At 40.8% G+C, this 18,466-nt stretch overlaps 1 protein-coding gene across 3 annotated transcripts in view; it reads right to left on the bottom strand.

Moving 5' to 3' along the window:
• Window positions 1–18,466, bottom strand: part of SUGCT (succinyl-CoA:glutarate-CoA transferase) — a 643,092-nt gene that overhangs the window by 606,660 nt on the left and 17,966 nt on the right. For all 3 annotated transcript variants that reach the window (XM_036738675.1, XM_036738678.1, XM_036738676.1), the window contains exons 2-5: window positions 13,562–13,613; window positions 13,381–13,454; window positions 10,949–11,034; window positions 9,599–9,649 (exon numbers count right to left, since the gene is read on the bottom strand). In XM_036738675.1, coding sequence (XP_036594570.1) covers window positions 9,599–9,649; window positions 10,949–11,034; window positions 13,381–13,454; window positions 13,562–13,613 — 263 coding nt within the window. The remainder of the gene's footprint in view (window positions 1–9,598; window positions 9,650–10,948; window positions 11,035–13,380; window positions 13,455–13,561; window positions 13,614–18,466) is intronic.

The following is an 18,466-nucleotide window of genomic DNA, read 5'->3' as shown; positions in this document are numbered from 1 at the left end:
GGAGAACTGCCCTGATATTCTAGAACCAGAAGGGCAAAATAGAAATTGAAAGAATCCACCGATCACTTCTTCAAAAAGATCCCAAAAAGAAAACTCCTAGGAATATTGTCACCAAATTCCAGAGCTCCCAGGTCAAGGAGAAAATACTGCAAGCAGCCAGAAAGAAACAATTTGAGTATTGTGGAAAAACAATCAGGATAACACAGGACCTAGCAGCTTCCACATTAAGGGACTGAAGGGCTTGGAATATGATATTCCAGAGGTCAATGGAGCTAGGATTAAAACCAAGAATCACCTACCCAGCAAAACTGAGTATCATGCTCCAAGGCAAAATATGGATTTTCAATAAAATAGAGGCTTTCAAGCTTTCTCAGTGAAAAGACCAGAGCTGAATAGAAAATTTGACTTTCAAACACAAGAACCAAGAGAAGCATGAAAAGGTAAACAAGAAAGAGAAATCCTAAGGGACTTACTAAAGTTGAACTGTTTTGTTTACATTCCTACATGGAAAGATGATGTGTATGATTCATGAGACCTCAGTATCAGAGTAGCTGAAAGGAATGTATATATATATATATATATATATATATATATATATATATATATATATGTGTGTGTGTGTGTGTGTGTGTGTATACATATGTGTGTATGTGTATGTATGTATATATGTAGGTGTATATATATATGTATATATGTGTGTATATATGTATATATGTGTGTATATATACATACATACATACATATATATATATAGACAGAGGGCATGGGGTGAGTTGAATATGAAGGGATGATATCTAAAAAAATAAAATCAATTTAAGGGATAAGACAGGAATATACTGAGAGAGGGAGAAAGGGAGAGATAGAATGGGGTAAATTATTTCACATAAAAGTGGCAAGAAAAAGCAATTCTGTAGGAAGGGAAGAGGGGGCAGGTGAGGGGGAATGAGTGAATCTTGCTCTCATCAGATTTGACCTGAGGAGAGAATACCATACACACTCAATTGGGTATCTTACCCAACAGAAAAGAAGGGGGAAGAAGATAAAAAAGGGGGGACGACAGAAGTGAGGGCAGACAGGGGGAGGAGGTAATCAAAAACAAATACTTTCGAAAAGGGACAGGGTCAAGAGAGAAAATTCAATAAAGGGGGATAGGTTAGGAAGGAGCAAAACATAGTTAGTCTTTCACAACATGAGTATTGTGGAAGGATTTTACATAATGATATGCATGTGGCCAATGTTGAATTGCTTGCCTTCTTGGGGAGGATGGGTGGGGAGGGAAGAGGGGAGAGAATTTGGAACTCAAAGGTTTAAAAACAGACGTTCAAAAACAAACAAAAAAAAGTTTTTGCATGTAACTAGGAAATAAGATACACAGGCAATGGAGCATAGAAATTTATCTTGCCCTACAAGAAAAGAAAGGAAAGGGGGATGGGAGGGGAGTGGGGTGACAGAAGGGAGGGCTGACTAGGGAATGGAGCTATCAGAATATATGCCACCTTGGAGTGGGCGGGAGGGTAGAAATGGGGAGAAAATTCATAAATCAAACTCTTGTGAAAATCAATGCTGAAAACTAAATATATTAAATAAATTTTAAAAATTAAAAAAAAACAAAAAAAACAAAAAAACTCAAAAAGAAAAAAAATAAAACTGGATGGGGACGATCCTTAGGGATCCTGGACAAAAAAAAAAAAAAAAAAAAAACTGAGGCTGAAGGCTGCCTCCTTAACTTCAATGGTATATAGTGTAAGATATTGGTCTACACCTAGTTTCTGCCATACTATTTTCCAGTTTTCCCAGCAGTTTTTATTAAATAATGACTTCTTATCCCAGAAGCTGGAGCCTTTGGATTTATCAAATAGATTACTATAGTCATTGACTATTGTGTCTTGTGTACCTAACCTATTCCACTGTTTCTCTTTGGAACAGCAACACTAAGGGTCTTCTCCTCCCAGCCTGATTTTTTTCTTTTTTTCTAATTAAAGGGGCCATCCCTTGACTCACTTCTTACAGAGGCCTATTCACTGAATGGGCATTACCTCACTCTAAGTGAGTACATGAAAAGGCCTTTGCCTGAAAGGGCCAGAGTCTCCCACTGCATCCTGGGTCATCTCCAGTTATCCTGATGAATATTTGGTCACTAGATCCAGATGGCTCTGGAGAAGAAAGTAAGGCTGGTGACCTTGCACAGCCCTCCCTCACTCAAATCAAAGTCAACTGCAAGTTATGTCATCATTTCCCTGATGTCATGATCCTCTTCAAAAACGAAGGACAAAAACAAAAACAACAATTCTATTTCTTAGCCAGTACCAAGTAGTTTTGATGATTGCTGCTTGATAATACAATTTAAGATCTGGTACAGCTAGGCCACCTTCCCTAGCATTTCTTTTCATTGATTCCCTTGATATTCTGGACCTTTTGCTCTTCCAGATGAATTTTGTTATTGTTTTTTCTAGCTCTATAAAATAATTTTTGGTAGTTTGATCGATGTGGCAATTAATAAGTAAATTAATTTAAGTAGAATTGTCATTTTTATTATATCAGCTTGGCCTATCCATGAGCAATTGATATTTTTCCAATTACTTAAATCCGACTTTATTTGTGTGAAAAGTGTTTTGTAATTGTGTTTATATAGTTCCTGGATTTGTTTTGGCAGGTAGACTCCCAAATATTTTATAATGTCTACAGTAAATTTAAATGGAATTTTTCTTTCTATCTCTTTCTGTTGGGCTTTGTTAGTAATATATAGAAATGCCAATGATTTATGTTGGTTTATTTTATATCCTGCAACTGTACTAAATTTGTTTATTATTTCAAGTAATTTTTACTTGATTCTCTAGGATTCTCTAAGTGTATCATCATATCATCTGCAAAGAGTGATAGTTTTGTTTCTTCCTTGCCTCTTTTAATTCCTTCAATTTCTTGTTCTTCTCTTATTGCTAAAGCTAACATTTATAGTACTATATTGAATAACAGTGGTAACAATGGACATACTTGTTTCACCTCCAATCTTAATGGAAATTCTTCTAACATATCTCCATCACATATAATGCTGATGGTTTAGATAAATATTACCTATCATTTTAAGGAAGACTCCATTTATTCCTATGCTCTCTAGTGTTTTATAATAGGAATTGGTACTGTATTTTGTCAAATGCTTTTTCTGCAGCTATTGAGATAATCATGCGATTTCTGTTAGTTTTGTTATTTATATGGTTAATTATGCTGATAGTTTTCCTAATATTGAACCAGCCCTGCATTCCTGGTATAAATCCTACCTGATCGTAGTGTATTACCCTTGAGATAAGTTGCTATAATCTCCCTGCTAATATTTTTTTTTAATTTTTGCATCTATATTCATTAGGGAAATTGGTCTATAATTTTCTTTCTCTGTTTTGGCTCTTCCCGGTTTAGGTATCAGCACTATATTTGTACCATAAAAAGAATTTGGCAGGACTCCTTCTTCACCTATTTTCCCAAATAGCTTATATAATATTAGAATTAATTGTTCTTTAAATGTTTGATAGAATTCACTTGTAAATCCATCTGGCCCTAGAGATTTTTCCTTAGGGAGTTCATTGATGGTTTGTTCAATTTCTTTTTCTCAAATGGGGTTACTTAAATACTTTATTTCCTCTTCCATTAATCTGAACAATTTATATTTTTGTAAATATTCATCCATTTCACTAAGATTGTCAAATTTATTGTCATACAATTGGGCAAAATAGTTCCTAATAATTGTTTTGTCCTCTTCATTGGTTGCGAATTCACCCTTTTCATTTTTGTTGCTGGTAATTTGGTTTTCTTCTTTCTTTTTTTTAAATCAAATTAACCAAAGGTTTATCTATTTTATTGTTTTTTCATAAAACCAGTTCTTAGTTTTATTTATTAGTTCAATAGTTTCTTAATTTCAATTTTATTCATCTTTCCTTTAGTTTTCAGATTTTCTAATTTGGTATTTAACTGGGGGGCTTTAATTTGTTCTTTTTCTAGCTTTTTTAGTTGCATGCCCAATTCATTGATCTCTTCTTTCTCTATTTTATTCATGTAAACATTTAGAGATATAAAACTTCCCCTAAGAACTACTTTCACTGCATCCCATAAATTTTGGTGCATTGTCTCATCGTTGTTATTCTCTTGGATGAAGTTATTGATTGTTTCTATGATTTGTTGTTGGACCCACTCATTCTTGAGAATTAGACTATTTATTTTCCAGTTAATTTTTAGTCTATCTTTCCATGGCCCTTTATTACATGTAATTTTTATTCACTATTTCTGCATTTCTGCACTGGATTGTGAGGATTTTAAGCCCTAATACATGGTCAATTTTTGTGTAGGTACCATATACCACCAAGAAAAAAGCATTCCTTTTTATCCCCTTTCAATTTTATCCAGAGGTCAACCATATCTAACTTTTCTAAAATTCTATTCATCTCCTTAACTTCTTTCTTATTTATTTTGAGGTTAGATTTATCTAGTTTAGAGAAGGGGAGGTTGAGATTTCCCACTAGTATAGTTCTGCTGTCTGTTTCTTCCTATAACTCCCTTAACTTATCCTCTAAGAATTTAGATGCTATACCACTTGGTGCATATATGTTTAGTAATAATATCATTTCATTATCTATGGTGCCTTTTAGTTCCTTCCTTGTCTCTTTCAATTAGATCTATTTTTACTTTTGCTTTTTCTGAGATCAGGATTGCTACCCCTGCTCTTTTTTTACTTCAGCTGAAGCACAATATAGTCTACTCCAGCCTTTTATCTTTACTCTGTGTGTATCCCTCTGTTTCAAATGTGTTTCTTGAAAACAATATATTGTAGAATTATGGTTTTTAATCCACTTTGCTATCTGCTTCCATTTTATGGGAGAGTTCATCCCATTCACATTTACAGTTATGACTGCTATCTGTGTCTTTCTGTCCATCCTATTCCTCCCCCCATTTATGCTTTTCTTTCTCCTTTCTCCCTTTCCCTCTTCACTAAAGTTTTGCTTTTGACTACCATCTCCCTCAATCTGTCCTCCCTTCTATCAGACCCCTCCTTTTTCTTTCCCTTTTCCCTTACTACTCCTTCCCTCCCTTCTAACCACCCTCTCCCTTTTCTTTCCTCCTTCCCTCTCCTACTGCCTATAGGGCAAGCTAGATTTCTATACCTAACTGAGTATGTTATTTCTTCCTTGAGCCAAATCTGAAGAGAATAAGCTTCAAACAATGCTATTCTGGGGCAGTTAAGTGGCACAGTGAGTAGAGCACTGGCACTGGAGTCAGGAGGACCAAACAATGCTATTCTCCCTCCCTTCTTTCCCTCTACCATAATATGTCTTTGTCCCTCTTCATGTGATATAATTTACCCTTTTCTGCCCCCTCCTTTCCTCTTCTCACAATATAATCCCTTTTCACCACTTAATTAGGTTTTTTGCACTTTGAAAATTTTAAAGCCTTATATAAATGCTAGTTATTGTCCTTATCATTATTATTATTCACATGGGGATTAGATTTGCTAGATCCCTCACATGATCCCATAGCATAGGCCAGGAGTAATGAGGAGCCAGTTCCAAAGAGTAAATTTAAGCTCTTTTCAGGACAAAGATCCTGTTAATCAGGGCTGTCCAAAAGGAGAATCAGATGCCTTATGAGGTGAGAACAGGGAGTGTCCTCTCCTCCAAAGCCTTCAAGCAGAGCCTGGATGGCCACGTGCAGGAACACAACTGCAGGGAGTCCTTTCAGGATGTAGTTGGATGAGCGGACACTGAGGTCCCTCCCTTCCAGCTCTAAAATTCTGTGCTTCCTCAGGATTAAGCCAGAAGCCAGGATTCTTACCTCCATTTTATAGGTAGAAAAGCTGAGATGCAGGAAAGAGAAATGCTGCTCACCCAAATTATACAACAGACCAATATATGAGTCAGGGTTAAAATCTACATTACCCTATTCTAGGTAATGTTCTGTGCACTAGCTACTCTTCCTGAAAAGATGATGGAGAAGGTAGAGCAAGAAAGGAGGAGGGACACTGAGAGTGATGTTTAGGGTTGAATTTTATTCATCAGTAAAGGAAACTGCCAGATAGTTGTTTTTTTATCTTAATATCTATTCTAGCATATTCCGACTTAACCCCAGGACAGAATCTTCAGGATAGAGAAAATTAACAGGCAGAGAAATCTCAGAAACTTAAGATGGAAAGTGCTGCCCCAATTTTAAGGAATATCTTGAAAGCCAGGTGCTCAGTGTACCGATTTTATAAACAAAGGCTTGGTGTCCAAAGCAGCCTGTTTGGGTGCAGGGATAGGGAACCTATGGCCTTGAGGGTACATGTGGCTTTCTAGGTCCTTGGTGTGGCCTTTTGACTGAGTTCAAATTTCAGAGAACAAATGTGTACCTACTCTGGAATTACAGGTCTTAGGGGGTTAAGTGACTTGCCCAGGGTCAGACAGCCAATCTGTACAAGAGGCAGGATTTGGGATTAGGTTATCTTGACTCTGAAGCCAGCCCTCTCTCCACTCCATCATGAGACTTTGTCATGCCTCCCCAGGTCTCTCTCTCTCTCTCACACACACACACACACACACACACACACACACACACACACACACTGGAGATTTACACTAAGGGTTGGGGGGTGGGAGCTGGGGAATATTCTGCAATAGGAAAAAAGGAAAAGGAGTTGTGGCTACTACAAGAACTCAGTCAGCAAGCACTTACTAAGTACTTACTATGCGCCAGACCCTGTTCTACAGGTGATGTTAAAGAAAGTGACTGGAAAAGGTGAAAACTCCCAAACATGATAGATGAAAAGAAGAGTTTCCTAGGAGGAATTACCCACTAGATAAGAAGATGAAAAGAAAGGCCAAAGGATGAGGACAATGGAGAAGGTGACTTTTAGAAATTTTCCCAGATTAGAAAAGGATTCAGAAGAGGAGTTAACGGAAGGAAGTGGATTCATTTATAATAATAACTAATAGTTATATAACTGTTATAATAATCAAGAATAAGAATAATAAAAGTTATATAGCACCTATTATGTGCCAGGCACGGTACTAAGTGCTTTACAAATATTATTTCATTAGATCTTTACAACAATTATCATGATCCATTATTATGCTGTTATTGTCTCCATTTTACAGTTGGGGAAACTGAGACAGAGGTTTGATGATTTGCCCAAGGTCCCACAGCTACTAAATATATGACTGGATTTGAACTCAGAACTTCCTGACTCCAGGCCCAACCTTCTATCCATTGCACCACCTAGCTGCCCACTAAGTGCAGCTTCCACTATTTGATGCTAAGGGAGAAACCAATGTCAATAAGTATAATTAGAATATGAGTATAAAATAAAAATCCAGCAAACTCCAAGCTATATGATTCTACATCTTTTTGTATATTGGCTAAATTGATACAGCAGGACAAGCAACAAAGATCATGTTACACTTTGAAAACCTTAAAGCATTATGTAAATGTGTGCAATAATTACGTCAGTGAATTCAGGCCATGAACATGAAAATGAAATTAAGGAAGTTTGCACTCCCTTTTCTTGCCTGGTCCTGCAAGGTGAGAAGCTAAAGTGAGCAGCATGGAAAGCGTGCTGACGATGCGGATACTGACACTGATGCTGCTTTGCTGATGCTCATACTGACAGTGATACGAATACTGATGCTGATACTGACACTGATGCTGATATTGACAGTGATATTGATACTGATACAGTTGCTAATATCGACACTAATGCTGCTTTGCTGCTGCTGATACGGACACTGATGCTGCTTTGCCGATGGGGATACTGACATTGAATGCTGATACTGACACTGACACTTTTGCCGATAGTGACACCGATGCTGCTTTGTTGATGCTGATATTGACACTGATGCTTATATTGACATTGATGCTGATATTGACACTAATGCTTATATTGACATTGATGCTGATATTGACACTGATGCTGACTGGTAGATGCTGTTGCTGATGCTGAGGGGAGAGCATTGGTCTTGAAACACACATGGAAACCACAGAGGGTTTCATCATCTCCAATTATTTATTATCCATTCACTAGTTAAACAGATAGTGTGGCATGGTGGATTGGGAGTTAGTCTCAGAACTAGGAAGATCTGAGTTCAAGTCCAGCTCCAGATGTGCCCTGGTTCTGCAAACCTGGGTAACGGACTTACCCATTCTGTGCTCCAGGAAACTCTCTAAGACTCTAAGTTGTGGCACAAGGGCTAACTTGCTTCTGCATAAGGCATTTCCTCATCTGGGAGTTCCCTATATCAACAAAGAGGTCTAGTTTCTATCTTAATCTCCTGTAGTCGAATTAGTTTGGGGTCAAGAATGGGCAGAGTCAAGGGAAAGAGCCATGTCTCTCCTTACCCCAGCCAGGCAGATGCAGAGGCCTCAGGACTCTCTAGGCCTATGTAGTTTTGTCGTGGTGGTCATTTTTATTGGAGGATCTTTGCTTTGTTGTTTCTCTCCCTCTACATCCAACAAAGGAGATTTCAAAGTTGGCAGAGTCATCTTGGAATTGGGAGAATGATTCAAACCAGAAAGGCATCACATCTAAAAGTCCTACACTCCCCTAGCCCTTGGGAGGCCAGTTACATCCTTCAATAGTCTTTTCCAGAAACAGAAAGTTGTTCTGTTGTGGACAGCTGTGTTGGTAAGCAAAATGGGCTCTTAGCACTTAGTTCAACCAAGTGCCCTTGAAGAGTTTGGCTTTTGTTTCCTTTAATTCAGTGTATTTCATTGAGCCTTACTAGGTGCTAAGCCCCAGGCCCAAAACCCTATTAGGTGTAAAACCTATGTGGGTGTGGATTGGTAACTAAGGGGGGGCCCAAGGTGGGGCTAACTCAGGGGAGGGCCTAGTTTACACATGAGTTTGAATGACATATCTGGGACAGCAGAGGCATTTAGACCACGTGGGTTTAAGTAGCCTCTTTGTGACGACTTGGGTGAGTCGCATGTGTGACTCACCCCTGACTCTGACAAAGATATAAAACCAGGGGTTGGCTTTCTTTTCTTTGGAGCTCTTACCCACAGCAGTGGTGGAGTGAGTGACTCTGGGCCAGCCCTCGTTATGAGCTCCCAGGCTGAACCTAGATGTTGGTAACTATGAATCTGTATTTGGTCTGTCTGTCAATGTTTGTAATTTCTTTAGGGCTCTCACTCGTGCTGGTGTGATGATGTGGAGACTCCGGGCAGCTGTAGCTAAGGGCCCTCCAGCTTGTAAACCTGGATGTTGGGACTTTGTTAAACTCTGATAACTATGTATTGGAATTTGAATCAGACAAGGTCTGTCTGTTGATGTTTGTACTTTGTATTTTGCTCTGAAGTTCAGGGTGCTGGTTTTTTCCCCTGAACTAAGTGAATGATATTTGTGTGCTGAATTAAAGTAAGCTTGTCAACCCCTTAACTGTTGCTTTCCTTACTAAAGCAGATCAAAAGAACTTGTGCTTTTGCAGCGTGTTGGCAGCTTTCTGGGTGCTGGTTGTTGGTGGATCTTATACCCCCACAGAAGCTGCTAGCTGGATTGTTGAAACAACAGCTAGAAATAAAGCCAGTCTTTAAACTCTTGCCCCATCTCTGCAGAGGTATGCACCACCTCCTGCAGAGTGCCCCCTACCTTTTGGACAATCTGTACCCCCTTCGGATCCTTGATGTTGATGGCAATGCTCTGAAGAGACAATGAAACAGTACATTAGTCAGAACAGGGAAGGTTTAGCTGGGCCCTTCATTTATAGGTTCCTGTCTAACACGTGATCTATTCTTCCCTTAAAACTTAACCACCACCACCCCCTTTTTAACCAATTTCATGGCAATTAGAATGTGTCAAGATAGGTTTTTCCTTTGGACTGACTTTTGATTCCATTGGTATAGTGATTTCATTGTCTCCCTTTACCAGTGATGTGATCTACCACATTCTGAAAGTTGACTGGGGCAACGAGAGGTCAAGTGACTTGTCCAGGGTAATACAGCCAGAAAGTGAATAAGGAAGCATTTGAATTCAGGACTTTCTGGATCCGAACTCTGTTCCCTACCCAAGGCGCCACATTGTCTCTTTGTCATGCTAGCTTATTAGCAAGTTAGAGTAAGGTTTATGTTATTATTTTATATTATATATATAAAGTTATATTATTCTTTATATTATTGTATTAAGTGTTCTACAAATGGTAGCCCTGCTAATTAGCCAAGAGACAACAACATTGATGATCTAGGTAAGACCATTCTCCTGCATTCTAGAAAGGAAGAATAGTCAGGTCCAGAGTTCCACAGACATGCCTCTGAGGTCCATGGCTTTTCACAGGATCAAATACAGAAAATGCGCTTTAAATATGTCTTGATGAGTGGGATGTTGCTGTGGAAAGTGTGCCACTGAATTGGGAGTCAGAGGACCTGGCTTCAAATCCTGCATTCCTACTTTGGATCAGGATTTAAACCTGCCTAGAAGGAACCTAGAAGAGCTGAGACATTCTTTTGATGAGGAAACCAAAAGTGTCATATAGCTAGTAAGTGTCTGAGACAGGATTTGAATCCAGGTCCTGATTCCAAGTCCAGTGCCCTTTGCACTGAGCCTTTTACTCCACCTACACAGTCTTTCAGTTTCCTTTTCTGTAAAATGAGAGGGTTAAGCTGCATGACCACTAAGGTTAGTTTCTTCCAGTTCCATCCTATTTCTGGATAGTAACTCTCAATAACCTTAAACTAGAACAAAAAAAACTAATGTTCATTTGGCAATTCTCTTTATATGTGAAAAGTGATTGAGCCTGTATAATCTTGAGCAAGTCCCTTTACCACTCTGTGCCTCAGTTTCCAAATATGTAAAATAAAGGGGTTGCACTTGATGATTTCACAGTCCCTTGCAATTCCGAGGTTCTATGATTCTATATAAAAATATTCTAGGTTGGTAGATTTCAATATCTTAAATTCATTCTTATCAGGGGAAAAAGCCAAATGAAGTATCCCCTTAGCTTACCTTTTTATTTCGGTTAACACTGAGAAAATAAGTACTCTCTGATCCCACAAAAGGTGGTCCCCAAGTCCGAGTATCATCACCAGCTCCTAGAAATCAGAGCAGTCTTCTCATGATCGCTGACACTTTACATGAAAAAGCCTGAACAACCTTCCAGGCCAGGGATGAGCAGTACCCTCCAGGCTTCCCAGAGGCCTTGAAGGCACTGGATTAGAGAAATGGAACCAGCTGAGCCCAAAGGCCCAGCTCTAGCTTCTTGTCTCACTTCAATGCTTCAAGGGACTGGGATTTAATCAATGTGAGCCCTCCGTCAGCTGATTTGATTCCACTAAATCCAACAAGCATCAATTAAGCACCTACTGTATTGCAGGAACTAGGCTAGGCACTGACATAACCAAGACAAAATTAAAGCAATCTCTATCCTCAGGGAACTTCTCTTCTTCATTGAAGTCCAGCATGAAAATATAAAAGTCAAGGCAATAAGCAAATCCACAAGCATTTATTAAGCACAACTACTGACTAGGCACCTAGAGTACAAAGTAAAGCCAAAAAGGGAAGGGAGGGAGGAAGGAGGGAGAGAGAGAGGGAGGAAGAGAGAAACAGAAAGAATAGATGGGAGGGAGGGGGGAGAGAGAGAGAGAGAGAGAGAGAGAGAGAGAGAGAGAGAGAGAGAGAAACAGAAAGAATAGATGAAAGAAAGGGAGGGAGGGAGAGAGAGAGAGAGAGAGAGAGAGAGAGAAAGAAACAGAAGATCGATGGGAGGAGGGAGAGGAGAGAGAGAGAGAGAGGAGAGAAAAGAGGAGAGAGAGAGAGAGAGAGAGAAGAGTAGAGAGAGAAAACAGACAGAATAGATGGGAGGGGAGGGGGAGATGAGGAGGAGAGAGAGAGAGAGAGAGAGAGAGAGAGAGAGAGAGAGAGAGAGAGAGAGAGAAACAGAAAGAATAGATGGGAGGGAGGGGAGAGAGAGAGAGAGAGAGAGAGAGAGAGAGAGAGAGAGAGAGAGAGAGAGAGAGAGAGAGAGAAACCAAGAAAGAATAGATGGGGAGGGGAGGGGGAGAGAGATGAACGAGAAGCTAGAGAGAGAGAGTGAGGGAGAGAGAGAGAGAAACAGAAAGAATAGATGGGAGGGAGGGGAGAGAGAGAGAGAGAGAGAGAGAGAGAGTGAGGGAGAGAGAGAGAGAAACAGAAAGAATAGATGGGAGGGAGGGAAGCAGAAAGGAAGGGAGGACAGATGGAAGGAAGAAAGGAAGGAGGGAGAGATGTTGTTGACATGAAAAAGATCATGCATCGCATAAACTGAACTTTCCCAGGCATTTTTTCATATGATCGTTGGTCTAGAGCTGGAAGTGATCTTCGAGGTCCCGCACTTCACAGCTGAGGACATTCTAAGGGGCTTGTTGAAGGTCTCACAGCCAGTTATTTTCAGGCACTTTGCCCCCAAACCCAGGGCTCCTTCCTCTACACCACCGGCTGTGCTTGGCTCTAGCAGACTTTACCCTCATAAGGTTGCTCCCTAGTATGAATTATCTCACGTCCCAGTAGGTGAATTGTTTTTGAGGAAGACTTTCTTAGGGAACATTTCCACATAACTTTGCACATTGTGCACATTCATGAATGTTTACTGAATCCAAAATAAGACAAGGAAAATCTGTGTGTTTAGAAAAGTAAAAGAAAAAGCACAGCATTGGGAAGCATTTATTTTGGAAAGGGTGGTTAATCTTCACTCATTTTTTTCTGGTCCAATGCACCGTGTGCTAGATAGCTCCTAGCTCCTCACTCTTACTTGGCTTACTCTTTCCCTCTTCCTTTCTCTTTTCTGCTCTTCTCTCTTTTCTTTCTTCTCTCCTCCTCTCCTCATCTATTCTGTCCTCTCTTTTCTTTTCTCTCTTCTCTCTTTTCCTCTCTTCTTCTTCTCTCCTCTCTTTTCCTCATCTATTCTATTATCTCTCCTCTTCTCTTCATTCACTCTCTGCACTTTCTCTGCTCTTACTCTTCTCCTCTTCCTTTCTTTCCTGCCTCTCCCCTGCTTTTCCCAAGGGCCAGGGGGCTCATCCCAAGTCAGCTGAGGACTCTTCCTCTTTCTAGTAGTCAGGCTCAGCTGCCAAAGCCTGGTTTCTGATCTCAGGCTGCAGTCCCAGGCTCAGCCCTAACTCTTGGCACATCTGCTTTCTGTTCTTCACTCCATTCCCAGGCCCTTTGCCCAGAATTAGGTTTGGGGCTGGGTACCTCAAGCTTCATCCCAAACCCTGACCCTTGGCACCTCTAGAGGATGGGGGAGGTCAGGACTGGTCTCCAAGTCAGGGGAAGAAGGGCAGCACAACAGGTCCTTTGAGTTTCCACTTCTAAAAGGGTAACAAAAAAGTGTGCACAGGTCACACAAACAGCTGATGTATTACTGACAATATATTCATTGGTAAAAATAAAGTAACCATTACCTGGTCGTTCCACCTTAATCACCTCAGCTCCAAGGTCTCCTAAGTTCATAGTGGCAAAAGGTCCAGCCAGTACCCTGCAATATTTAATATGGATGAATAAATTCATTGCCTTTCAGCAAAATGTCCTCTTGCTATTTCTCCTCCAAACTGGCCACTCCCAACTAGACACATGGAGACAAACCTGGTCAGATCCAAAATTTTCACACCATCCAAAGGCTTCACATTGTTGATATCTAGAAAAAAAAACACCAAAATAAGACTTTTTTCCCTTAGCCTTCTAAATAATATTAATTTCAAATTTCCCCCTCAGGAAACTGGGACAGAGGTGGGGGGTGGGGGAGGGCAGGAAACATTTTTTTCTAATAGTCGTTTAAATAACTTCAAAGGCTAAAAAACAATTGTTGTTGCTGTTATCTCCCTGAAAAAAATGTTTCTGTCTGGCATTCAAAACCTAAAGCTTCGAAGACCCAACTGAAGCCAAGTTAGAGGACAGAAGCACAGAGAGCCCAACTGCACTGAAGACGTTGACCTGATGAGACAATGAGGGAGAGTGTCCAGATGGATGAATAAATGTATATTTCCATTTTGTATTTGGAATATGTTCATGTGTATATTTGCACATGTATGTCCCTAGGTCTATATATAGTGTTGTTCAGTCATGCCCACTCTCTGTGACCCATGGACCATAGTGCGCCAGGCTCTTCTATCCTCTGCTATCTCTCAAAGTCTGTCCAAATTCATGTTTGTTGTTTCCATGAGGCAATCTATCCATTTCATCATCTGCCGGCCTCTTTTCCTTCCCTTCAGTATTTGTGTGTGCACATATGGTTTATCCCTGTTGTTGCCTAGAGGCAGCTAGTTGGCACAATGGGTAAATCAACAGACTTGGGGTCAGGAAGAGATAAAATATGGACTCAGACACTAATCGTGTGACCCTAGACAAATCATTTAACATCTGCCTGCCTCCATCTGCTCAACTGTAAAATGGGGAGAATAGTAGTACCTGCCTCAAAGGGCTGCTTTGAGTATTGAATGAGGTAATATTTGTAAAAGGTGTCTACCACAGTGCCTGGCACATAACAATGGAACCATAATGTTTGTTCCCTCCTCTTTCCCCTTATTTGTTATAAAGGTTTTGTTTGTCTTCTTCCATTTTGAAGGAGAATGGAGAGAACATACATATTTGGCAGTTGGAACAAATAAAATAAAAGTTGTATTGAAAAGAAAGTGCATTTCCCATCAAAGAAATCAATCAGAAAAGCAGCCCTCTGGCAGCCCACGCATGTACATGGGCTCGCCATCTGTAATAGGAGATAAGCCTCCTCCACGGGATGGAGTGGGGGGGGGCAGGGTGTCACAAGAGCAACCCCAAGGTTTAGAGGCTGGGGGCTCAGGACAGGGTGGAGCGGGGTCTTAAAGAGAGAAGAGGTGGCATACATGGTCCCAAAGCTGGATGATCACTAGGGGAGCCCAAGCCACAATATGGGGGAGCAAAAGACCTAGCTTCTGCCCTTCACTATTATTATGAGTCATCCAGATAGTGCAAGGCCAAAGGAAAAGGGGGTAGCCTCTCTAGTGAGAAGGGAATTATAACCCCAGTTTTGGACAAGAGTAGTCTGATATACCTAGATGCCTGTAGAGGTCTCTGGCAATAAAACTGGGATTCCCCCAAACGGAGGAGATTGCCTGCCTAGCAACCCCAAAGGCATTTCTGTCTGGGGCAGTCCAGTCCACAGGGCAGTGCCATAAGTCTCCATACTTGTAGGGGTCTCTTGGCTAAAATAGGGACTCACCCAAAGGTTGAAAGATCAATCTCTTGGCAACTTCAAGTTCAATTTCCCTTCCTATGAGAGTCCAGACCACAGGGGGAATCCTACGAGTACGGTGGATTTTTAGGACCCTGGGGCAAGCCAGACTCACAAAGGAAAGGGAGGATAATTGCATTAAGTATTCGTGGGCTATTGGGAATCCTTAATATGTTTTACATGAACTAGCTTATTACAAGTGTTTTGTGTTTCCTTTTCCACTCAAGTGAAGTGGTGTTGACCTGAAAAGTTGGTTAAAGGAAGGAAACAAGCAAGGTGATATGTAAATTCATATTGTTTATTCCCTTAAAGCCAGCAGAATACACACATGTATGGAGCCAGACAAAATTTGACTGTCTGAACAAAAGAATGAGAAGGCTTAAATACATTTTTAGAACAGTAACAACTCAGCATGTCTGTATTACTCTATTTTATGATCTCCATGTATGTTTAACCATGATACAAGAAAGGGCCTTTTCTCAAATGAATAGGTTGTAAATACAATAAGAGAGTTGACAAAGTGTCAATTGAAATTACAATCCAGGATCTCTGTGTTTAATTTACCATTAACATGCCATAACATAGTATATGTCCACAAAATATTAAGAGAAGAAAAAATCACATTATTCAAGATAGTGTCTCAGATTAAGGGTCTCATCCTTAATGGCCATAGACAGAGGAAAGAATACTCTTAAGTCAGCCCCATCTGGCCTTGTTGACATAGGAAGAGGTATTCTCTGAGTAAACTCAGAGAACAAAGAGGCTTAGGTCCAGGCTCTTCTGGTTGATTATTAGTTCAGGCTCTGGCCCTTATTGAAGTTACTAAATTGATATTAAATGATTATCAGTGGAAAGAAGAAAAAGGAAGGGAAAAAAGAGAAATACTTGACAGTTGTGGAAAAAATAATCAAGATTAAACATGCTTATTGTTGATGGCAATGTTCTTTTCAGAGATATATTGAGTCAGCCCTCCAGACTCCTGTCCTACCCCTTTAGGTTGTGCAGAACTCTGTAGAGATGTGCTCAAGGTCAGATCAAAGTATCCTCACCAGGGAGACTCATTCAGCCCTATTTAGGTACTCTCTTTCTTCCTGGGCAGTTAGGTGGCGAAGTGGATAGAGTCTGGAGTGGATAGGACCTGGGGTCAGGAACATTCATCTTCCCTAGTTCAAAGCTGGCCTCAAACACTTACTAGCTGTGGGACCCTGGGTAAGTCACTTAACCCTGCCGGCCTCAGTTTCCTCATCTGTAAAATAAGCTGGAAAAGGACTTGGCAAACCACTCTAGTACCTCTGCCAAGAAAACCCCAAATGGGATCAGACACAACTGAAACAACCAAAGAACAACAAATTCATCTTTCACTACTACCATGAAGGCTACTAGGTCACATTCTTTCCTCTAACAGAATGTAAACCATTTGAGAGAAGGGACTGCTTCCTTGTTGGCTTGTATTCTCAGTGCCTAACATACAGCTGGTATATAATAAATGCATGTTGGACAGTTGGGTGTTTCCTGCCGCAACCAGCTGCTCTGATGGAGCTGCCTTGAAGAAGACACGGCTCCAGGCCACAATCCCAGAATTCCACCTTCCAGGCTTCCCCCTCCCCTGCCTGCTCTTCCAGGGGCCCTACAGTAGCCACAACCATTGGTCTTTTTAGGTCACCCTTCCTTCCCAAATCTGGCTGTGCCAAACCAGAGTGTGGCCTTTAACCAGGCTCCTACAGGGGAGAACAACTAGATGAGAACAAGTAAATTAATGATAAACATTCATTTGAAAAATTTTTTGTATTGAAAGAAATATTACAACTTTAACAATCGGTATTCTTATAGAGTAATTTTGTGTAATTTGTTCTGGCCTGTGTAAGGAGCTCTCATTGGATCTTAGATTTAAAACTGGAGAAGCACCTTCAAACCATCTTGTACAACTTCCTCATTTTATTGATGAGAAAAGTGAGGCCCAGAGAAGACAAGGACTTGTCCAAGATCATATAGCTAGTAGGGAGAAATGCTGGAATTTGAATCCACATCCTTCTAACTGCAAATCCAAGGCTGCTTCCAGGAGACCATGGGCCTCTCAAATTGGGCCCTTCCTGGGAGAAAAGGCTGACTTCTTTTCCAACCCATCCTATAAGAATAATGACTGGGGTTTTTTTTAATCTATTTGAAAGACCTATTTTTAGTACTTTAACTCTGAGACACCCTAGAGCAGGCCCTTTGACGGAATCCAAGCTTCCCAGACTGTGAAGGGCCACACTTGAGGACATAGAGGGCCACATATGGCCTCAAGACCTCAGGTTCCCCACCCCTGGCCTAGATAACGCTTTCAGGTCAGAGTAGAATAAAAAACTACTGAAGTCAACTATGGTACCTTGGATGGTTCTCATAAAGATTAATGTTATCTCAGTACACCCAGTTTTCTGATTAGCCTAGAGATAAATACAAGGTTCTCTTTCTGGGTAGGAGGGGGGGAGAGAGAGACACAAAGAGAGAGACAGACAGAGAGACAGAGAGACAGAGAAAGAGAGAGAGAGAGGGAGGGAGGGAGAGAGAGAGAGACTAACTTAGGTCACTTGACAGTGACAGCTTCTCTCCCCTGCTGAGACTTCCTGAAGCAAACACATCCATTCCAAAGAAACAGGGCTTCTGGGATGGTGTTCAAAGTCTGGTCACATTACAGTGACATTGCAGAATTTTTGAACAGAGACTGAGAGCCTGTGTAGCTAGCTAGCAGTACAGAGGGCATCTTGCTGTTCCTTGGGGCCCTGGTGATTCTGTAATAACTATTTTAGTTACGGAAGCTGATACTGACATAGCACACTGAAGGTTTTCAAAGCACTTTAAACTTAGTCATTTCATCTCTACATACAACTCCAGTGATCCTACATGTGCTCTGCATATCAGTGAAAATGCCTCGTGTGCTAGGCCAAGTTGCCAAGAAGTCTAAGATCTGTTTGGGGCACAGAGAAACCCAATTACCCAGGCTAGGGGAAGGCAATCATTGCCTAGGGGAGGCAAGGTCCCACATGGGAGATAAGCAAGCATTAACTAAAAAGGGAAGCCACCTTGTTACTAAGGTGTCTATAAAGTGTGAAGGGGCTGAGAAAACAGGGAAAGAAGTTGTTGCATCAGAGATTCAGGCTGAGAGATTGATGTTCAATCAGGAGACAAAATATAAGGAGTGCCCGGAGAGGACCACTGGTAAGACTCAGGCTGGCTCCTTAAAGTTCACATGGGATCCCCATCAGTGAGAGGGACTTTCTCCTCAGCAAAATCCAAGTAAG

Source organism: Trichosurus vulpecula, chromosome 9 (genome assembly GCF_011100635.1).
Source record: "Trichosurus vulpecula isolate mTriVul1 chromosome 9, mTriVul1.pri, whole genome shotgun sequence".
NCBI lineage: Eukaryota > Metazoa > Chordata > Mammalia > Diprotodontia > Phalangeridae > Trichosurus > Trichosurus vulpecula.
This window is presented reverse-complemented; position numbering and strand designations above follow the sequence as displayed.